The following is an 8,931-nucleotide window of genomic DNA, read 5'->3' as shown; positions in this document are numbered from 1 at the left end:
AGATTGAACTCAGGCCTTTGTGCTTGCCAGGGAAGCATTTATTCTACTGAGCCATCTCCCTGCCCTCAACAATAATTCTTATATAAAACCATGAAATTTATGGGATGCAATGAAAGTAATCCTTTCATTGTGAAAATGAGGGAAATTTATAGTGATAAATACACACATGAGGAAAAGAGAACAAGCTCAAATGAACAATCTAATGTTGAACTTCAAACTTCTAGAAAAAAGAACAAATCAAACCCAAATTTTCAATAAGGGAGGAAATTATGAAAAGCATAAATTATGCAATAAACTAAGAAAATAATACAAAGAATCAATGAATCAAAAATTGGATCATTGAAATAAATAAACTTGATAAGCCTTAATCAAACTCATCATGAAGAGGAAAGAAAAAACACAAATCTAATCAATCAGGAATGAAAACAGGGAAATCAGCACAAATTCCACAAAAATGCAGACCATCAATACCTATTATGAGAACCTATATTTTAATAAGATAGAAAACAGAAGAAATGGACATATTCCTACACACAAACTGCCAAAATTGAAAGAAAAAGATAAAAAACATTCTAAATAACCAATATTAGTCAATGAAATTGAAAATGTAATTAAAAAGTTAGCAATGAAAAAAAAAAAAAAAATCCCAGACTCTTGAGGGATTTGTTGTTGGATGCTACAAGAAATGTAGAGAAGAACTAATGTCACTAATGCTGAAATTCTTTAAAGAAACTCAAAGCGAAGCAATACTTCCAAAATTCTTCTTATAAGCAAGTATTACCTTGATTCCAAAACCAAAGAATGTAACCAAAAAAGAAAAGTACAGGCCAATCTCCCTAATAAACAATGATGCAAAAGTCCTTATGCTGATACTGGCAAAGAGAATAAAGCAACAGATTATACATCATGACCAAGTAGGATTTATTCCAGGAATGTAGCGACGGTTCAACGTATGGGAAATCAATAAATCTAATACATTAAGTTAACAGAATTGAAGACAAAAATCACATGAACGGGCCAGGGAGACAGCTCAGTAGAAAAAGCACTTGCCTGGCAAGCACAAGGTCTTGAGTTCAATCCCCGGTATTGGAGGAAAAAAAAAATCACATGAGCATCTCAATAGTGGCAGAAAAAGCATTTGACAAAGTCCAACACCCATTCATGAAAATGAAAAAAAAAAAAAAAAAAATCCCTACAAAATATTGGAATAGATGGGCCTTACTTCAATCTGGTAAAAGTCATCTATGATAAACCAACTGTCAGCATCTTACTAAACGGACAAAAACTTATAGCTTTCACTCTAAAATCAGGAACAAGACAGGATGCTTATTATCATCATGCATATTCAGTACACAAAGAAACATTGGCCAAAGCAATTAGAAAAAAGACAAAAAAAAAAAATAAAGATAGGAAAGAAAGAAGTTACATTATCATTATTTGCAGATGACATGATATTCTACACAGAAGACTCCAAAAACTTCACCAAAAAGCTTGTAGATTTAATATACAAATTCACTAGTTCATTAGGATACAAAATCAATGCTTAAAAAATCAATAGCACTCCTGTACACAAGCAACAAACTCACATAAACAGAAATTAGGAAAGCACACCTTTCACGATAGCAGCTAAAAGTTAAAATACTTAGGAATAAATCTAACCAAGGATTTGAAATATCTGTGCAGTGAGAATTACAGTACACTGAAAAAGATTAAAGAATATATCAGAAATTAAATTTAAAAAAAGAAAAAAGAGGATATGAGAAAATGGAAAGATATCCCTTGGTACTGAATAGGAAAAACCACAATACTGAAAATGGCCATACCCAAAATTGCTATGCATATTTAATGCAACCCCAATCAAAATATTGTTAGTATACTTCACAAATCTTAAAAAAAAAAAAAAAAGAAAAGAAAAAAACATCCTTAAAGTCATTTGGAATCAGAAGAAACCTAGAAGAGCAAAAACAGTTCTAGGCACCAAAGGCAAGTCAGGGAGCATCACATTCCCAGAAAAAAAAATTATACTACAAAGGTACTGTGATAAAATCAGTATGGTACTGGGGGAAAAAAAAAAAAAACAGGTCAAAGGATCAACAAAACATAATTGAAGATACAGAAGCAAACTCAAACACACTCAGTCACCTTATCTTTGACAAAGGAACCAAACAAGTTCATTGGAAGAAAGAGTGTCTTTAGTAAATAGTTCTGGAGTAACTGGCTAACAATCAAAACAAGACCCATGTCTATCACCATCCACTAAAGTCAAAATGGATCAAACATCAAAGTATTAAAACAGGAAAAACCCTACTAAATCAATTGGAAGAGAAAGTAGGTAGAAATCTTGAAGACACAGGTGTAGACAGAGTTAATGAACAAAAAAAATACTGTACAGGAAATACATCAAAGAATTAACAACTTGGACCTAATCTTATTAAAAGTTTGTACATAACCAAAAAAATCACCAACATAGGGCTAAGACAACCCAGAGTGGGAAACAATGACAGTCAGTTGTCTCTTAAAGGACTTATATCTAGAACATATAGAGAACTGAAAAAATCATGCTCCCAAATCAAAGACCCAGTTCAAAAATGAGTATCTGATGGGCACACTTCTCAGTTGAAGAAATACAAATGGCAAACAAATATATCAAAAAATGTTCAACATCACTGGTCATTCACGATATACAAATTAAAACAACACTGAGATTCTATGTCACCCCAGAAAGAATAACTGTCATCAAGAAATTGCCAATTACAAATGCTGGACAAGCTATGAGGAAAAAGGAACCCTTCTCCACTGTTGGTGGGAGTATACAGCTGTGTAACTACTGTGAAAATCAGTGTGGAGATTGCTTAAAAAACTAGGAGAGGGCTGCAGAGACAGCTCAGTGGTCTAAGCACCTGCCTAGGTAAGTCCACGCACCCAGGTTCAATCCCAGGTACCACATACCATGCCAACCCTGCCCCAGGCATGCCAATCCTGCCACTAAGACCAGGCATGGCGGCACATGCCTGTAATTCCACAGTTGGGAAGGCTAAGACAGAAGAAACACATGAGTGCGAGCTGCATAGTAAGACCCTGTAGCAAAAACATAAATTTAAAAATTAAAAAACAAAAAACAAAAGAACTAGGATTAGAGGTCCCATGCAACTCAGCTATTCTCCCTCAGCTTTAATTTTCCTGGAAGAATTAAATACATCATATCACATACCATATGTGCACCTATGTTTTTAGCAGCCTAATTTGGAATAGCAAGATCTTAGAAACAATCAAATGCCCATCAACCATGGGATGGATAATTTTTTTTTTTTAATATAATGAAGTACCACTCAGACATAAAGAAGGATTAACTGAAGACTTTTATAGGTAAATGGATGTAACTTGAGACCACAGTCACAAGTGAAATAAATCAGACCCATATATATATAAACATTGTATTGTCTCAGTAGCGTAAGAAATGGAACAGATACATAAGATTCAAATTGTACAACAGATATTGTGAAATGGGAAGAAACTGCAAACAAAAGACAAACTAATGGGATAAAAAGGAAAGGAAGAAAAGGCAAAAATATACATGTACAAGATAGTGAAGACAGTCATACAGCTAGTTTCTCTTAGTTCACTGTAAAGAAAAGTTTGTGATACTATTGTTTGAACAAGGTATCGTTCCTGTATTTTGTACTGAGTAATTACAATGAATACAACAATGTGCAATGTATTAATTATTGTATTTATCCTACTAACTTGTTTTGAAATTGTTTTATCATTATTTTTATTTTTTCTCTTTAAAAATAAAAAACTAACCAAATAAACAAACAAAAAAACTAAATTGTCCAATTGTTCCCAACTTTAAAAAAAAAGCACCAATATACCTCATGGATAAAATAAGACTGCATTTATAGCTATAGATTGACTTGTATATCAACAATGTTTTATGATAAATTATTATATAAATAAATTCAACAAAGTAAAAAAGTAAATACAGGCAGAGGCATACAATATATAAAGTTAGGTGAACAGCATGCATCTACTGATAATTTTAACTGTATTATTAAATTTAGTTATTAGATTTCTGCCCACCCTCTAAAAGAAATACAATCATAGGGTAGTTTTCTTCAAAATAATACTGCTTCTTCTTCTTTTTTGTTTTTTGGTGGATGGTGTTGTGTGGGTTTGAGAATGGGAGTTAATCACATTCCCTGGCATTAATTCTAAGAACTTCATCATGTGGATCCTTAAGAAATCCCAGTAACATCACAGAGAAGCATGCAACAGAGGCCATCAAAGAGAAGCAGTAAGAAAGCTTTTGAATCATAATTCGAAGAGGATACCATTTTTAAAGACAGGGCGATCACCTGGCTTACTCAGGGAAATGCACATGTTTTATCCTCAGGTAAATATTAATAGTCCCCCATTCCATTCTCAGAGGAATCCAAGATTGGATAATAATTAGGTGGTCACCTTCATTTAGGGGGAACTGTCTGGAAATGAAACTTAATAGCAACAATGTTTTATAGAATGAAGTCCTTTATAAACAATTCGCCAAACTTCAAGAACTGGATGACAACAATCTAAATTAAAAGAAATGATAAAATATCCAAAACCATTGCAATAATACTACGGACTCACACTTAGAATTGAAAGCAATTCTTCAGTACTGCATTCAGGTTTCAAACGATCCTTGAACATTTTAACTGTTTGGTGCTTCAAATAGTAATAGGAAGCAATTCGGCCATATGTCAGAGGCTCAATGCTCCGATTATCCTATTTCAAAAAAATGATAAAATACGTAAGTAAAGAAGTGGAGTGGAGTCACATATTTTCATATAATTATGACGCATACTACCGGTTGCTACTGTGATCATTTTGCTACAAAACTGGTATCACCAGAAGCAAAGGTTCTATTGTTAGCTGGGCAATTAGAATTTACATGATTAAGTTGTACCTCTCCAATTTCAATACAGTATGAATGTTCCAATTCAACCAGGGACTTCTCAATCAGATGGGACAGAAACTTGTTCACAGAGTCATGGCTCACATCACCCAAATTGTAGTAGCTAGAAAACAAGTAAGGTTATTAGTTACTTTAAAATAAATTATACTAAAATTATCACCTCAGTTTTCAGTCTACTCAGAATTTCAAAACTGCTGAATTACATTTACATTATATCAAGGAAATAAAGCGTTGTAGTTACTATTCCTGTTTTACAGATCAAAAGCCCAATGAAATGATAATATATTGAAAATACAGAAAGCAATTAAAATTATTCATTATACTAAACAAAATGAGGTTTCTTATGTCAAAATTGGTTATTCAGCTTATCTACAATTAAAATTATGCACTGACTTCATAAATATCAAGTATGTATAAAAATGTATAAATATATGTATATATACATGCAGGTGCAATTGGTTTTTATTAAGAAACTTATTCTTACTATTTTGTAAGACTCAAAGGACTATTTATTTAGGTGGATAAATGAGTTCTTTTGGGCAATTCAGTCAATTAATATTCTCCCACTACTTAAAGAATAAATGTCATTCTAGTCACTTTGAAGGGACACTAAAGTACCATGTCTAAAGCATTCTTACTGAGTTTCAATGTACAAAAAATAGATGGGTTCAGCTCTGCATGTTGCCTAAGTTAAAAGCCCAAGGACAGGCAGTACATCTGAATGCTCTTCCCTGCAACTCCAAGTTCTTCTCAAATTCCCATGATCACTTACAGTCTTCCTGGGATGAGATCCAAGGGCTAGGTGGCATACAATCATGACAGCCTTGTAATCTCTACCAAGTGAGCAGTGTACCCTGCTTATACAGGGCATTTACACACCCTACCTCCCCACTCCTAATCCAAGTCAGTAAAGAACAGGAGTGCAGAGTAGTCTTGGGACTGCCAAACAGGTTCTCATCACTAAAGGCCCACTACAGGACTTTTACAACTCTACAGACTGGAAAGGGATATTTATAGTTGGGGAAGAGGGTTGAAGAGGCTAACAAGAAACTATAACCTGACTGCTTGGGGATTTTTTTTTTTCCTTCTTGGAAGGAAAAGATTTGGAGACAGTATATAACAAAAAATATTTAAAAGCACAAGAAGTCAAGCTTAAATCATGTGAGGATGTGTTTTCATTTGAAAGATGTTAATTGTAAATGGCTAAGTGTATCCAAATATTAGGGTCTTCACTAAATAATGATTAATAAGGTACCAGAATTTATTTGGAAAATAACTTTTCATAAAAAAGGATTAGATATTTTTAGTTATGGAAATATTACTGCCTTTCCTAAAGTATTTTTTATGAAATGAAATAATGTAAATTTACCAATGAAGAGATAAATATCTCACTAATCTAAATTTTCAAACTGATGTCCAATTAGGGCTATATCAAATTTCAAGTCCACCATTAGAAATCATTAGAAAACATTTCTTTTATCCTAGAAGATCAGTAGATAGAGTATTTAGTTAGAATATGCTTTTTGCTTTAGAGATAAAAATAAAATTTGTGGACATTCAAAGTCCCATAAAAAAGGAGCCTCAAATCCACCCCATATTACTAAAAATGTTTTCTCATTCTTTTCCCAACAATGAAATTCCCCAGTCAAATTTTGTATAGAACATATGCTTACTTTGCATTTACATACTTTGTTTGCTACCCATAATTTTCAACATTATTTGCAATGGTCTGGAATAACACAGTTAATAAGGTCTTTCCTACATTGAAAACATTATAAACATATGATCAAGATAATGTAAGAGCAGACCACAGCATAAGAATCAAAAACTCACCATGTAATAAAAAGCACAGTAAGTATTACCATGAAATAAAAATTAGCATTTGACTTTTATGTATAAATTTATTAGTGTTTTGAAAAACAAATTTCATAAATGCTGCTGCTGCTTAGTATAAGACATCAACAAAAAAGGAAAAAGCTGTAGTATATATATGTACCCACTACTCCCAAAATGAGTATAAATTGCATGTTCTGAAAACATGTACTAATATAATTTTTAAAACATTAAAAAGACATTACAGAATACCGATTCTGTCATTTTATACTTTAAAAAATTGGTCTGGAATACTTGCAATTAATTATTCCCTCAAAAACTGATTTTTAAAAATACTTTATTTAGTTTTGTTTGCTGTATTTTACTTTACCTTATTCACCAAATTTACAAAATGTATTTTAATGGATTAATATATTCCTTTCAAAGTTTTTATAATTTAAGTCCATTGGGAATCTTTTTTTTTTTTTTAAAATGTATTCGGTAGAGGGTTTCACTATCAGCTTGGACTCATATTGATCCTCCAGTTTTCAGCTTCCCCAGCACTGGTGAGCCACCACGTCTGGACTCAGTGGCTGCCGGACGCACCTGATGCGGAGCCAGTGTGGCATGTGGTGCCTGGGATGGAATCTCAGACCCTGAGCTTGCCTAAGCAGGCACTTAGTCCACTGAGCTACCTTGCCGGCCCTCCCTTGGATGTCTTCTAAATGCTAATATGTGGCTTTCATCCAAATGAAACATCATCAGTGTAAACATTTCTTAAATATTTGAAATAAACTGCCAAAAAGAGGAATAATACCCCTACTACAATTAACTTACACTACAACAAATGATCTGATGTTTCACTAAAATGCTACTCATAATGTAATCGGCTAAAAATCAATACATTTCTTGGAGCAGAATGACAACAGCAACAACAACAAAAAAAAACTGTCATGGATAGTTATTCTTGGTTTTTCTTTCTAAATTTATAGCAACATTCCTGATTCACAGAAAAAAAAAAAATTCAAGTACAAAATGTCACTGATCTTTACCAAATTTCTTTCTTTGCACATAGGGACTGGAGGGTATCATCATTTAAAACATCCTAAAATCCTTATAAAAGTGCGATTTTGTTGAAGTTTGCAAGACATTACAAAACAATAAAATTAAATGTTAATTCAATTTTTGTAGAATATATGAAATTTTAAGAGTAAATATATTTTCCTGGGAATTAAGGAAGGAGTTTAGATTTATACATTTCGTATTAATAGCATAATTTGGCCTTCCTTTGTCTTAATTGAACTTTTCAGTTACTGTGCAATTTGTAGCCTGAACAAGTAAAAGCATTTGGCTTAGAACATTATCATTAATTTCAACAATCATTTTATTAACTTAAGAAAGCACGCACCAGCTAAATAACACAGTCTGTTTTCATGTTGTACTTTCCACAGTATAAAATATATAATTTAGTGGTTATTTAAACAGAAATCTTACATAAACTGCTTAATCACAGATAAATGATACAATGTAGTTTCAGGCTCACTGCATTGAATCATCAAGTCATTACCTTTCCTTTACTATAAACAGACAGCCTACCTTTTTGTCAGCATGCTATTTCATTTATTTCACAGAGAAACCCAGTTTCACAATAATTGACTTGTCAGAAGCTTTAATTTATGAGACTGAGCTCTGTAAGATTTCTCTGTATTGGACTCAACCTGCACACAAGCAGGGTTGAATATTTACAATGCTGTTAACAGGTGCTGAGTTGTTTAATGATTCTAATAGCCAGAAGCGTCCTGAGCAAGCCAGCGGGATCACAATTACAGGCTGTTTGAACACAACAATTACTAGTCCCCAGAGAGGTGTGAAAGTCAAAGGCAGTTTGATACTGACAGCATCTAGCACATGGGCTAGACATGCTAACTTCTATTAGCAGTCCATTGGGAAAAAGTCATAACAAACCTTTCCCTATCATAAAAATTTATAAAGTTCATAAAATTTAAGCAATCAAAAACTAAAACAACTTTTAAAAATTATGTCTTAAAAACCCTGACTAAGGATAAACAAGAATAGTACTTATGAAACCTTAAGTTATCTTTTTTCAACCTTAACAGATGAAATTTCACTAGTTGGGAATGAAAGAGGTTTTATTGTAATGTAAA

General features: G+C 32.8%; 1 protein-coding gene across 1 annotated transcript in view; it reads right to left on the bottom strand.

Moving 5' to 3' along the window:
- The window catches only part of Ascc3 (activating signal cointegrator 1 complex subunit 3), a 382,010-nt gene that overhangs the window by 80,427 nt on the left and 292,652 nt on the right, over positions 1-8,931 (bottom strand). Inside the window, exons 35-36 of the mRNA XM_004648215.3 lie at positions 4,946-5,057; positions 4,630-4,764 (exon numbers count right to left, since the gene is read on the bottom strand). Of these exons, the coding sequence (XP_004648272.1) occupies positions 4,630-4,764; positions 4,946-5,057 (247 nt within the window). The remainder of the gene's footprint in view (positions 1-4,629; positions 4,765-4,945; positions 5,058-8,931) is intronic.

Source organism: Octodon degus, unplaced genomic scaffold (genome assembly GCF_000260255.1).
Source record: "Octodon degus isolate 3935 unplaced genomic scaffold, OctDeg1.0 scaffold00362, whole genome shotgun sequence".
In the NCBI taxonomy this organism is placed as follows: Eukaryota; Metazoa; Chordata; class Mammalia; order Rodentia; family Octodontidae; genus Octodon; species Octodon degus.
The sequence above is the reverse complement of the archived record's forward strand: the minus strand, read 5'-3'. Positions and strand labels throughout refer to the sequence as shown.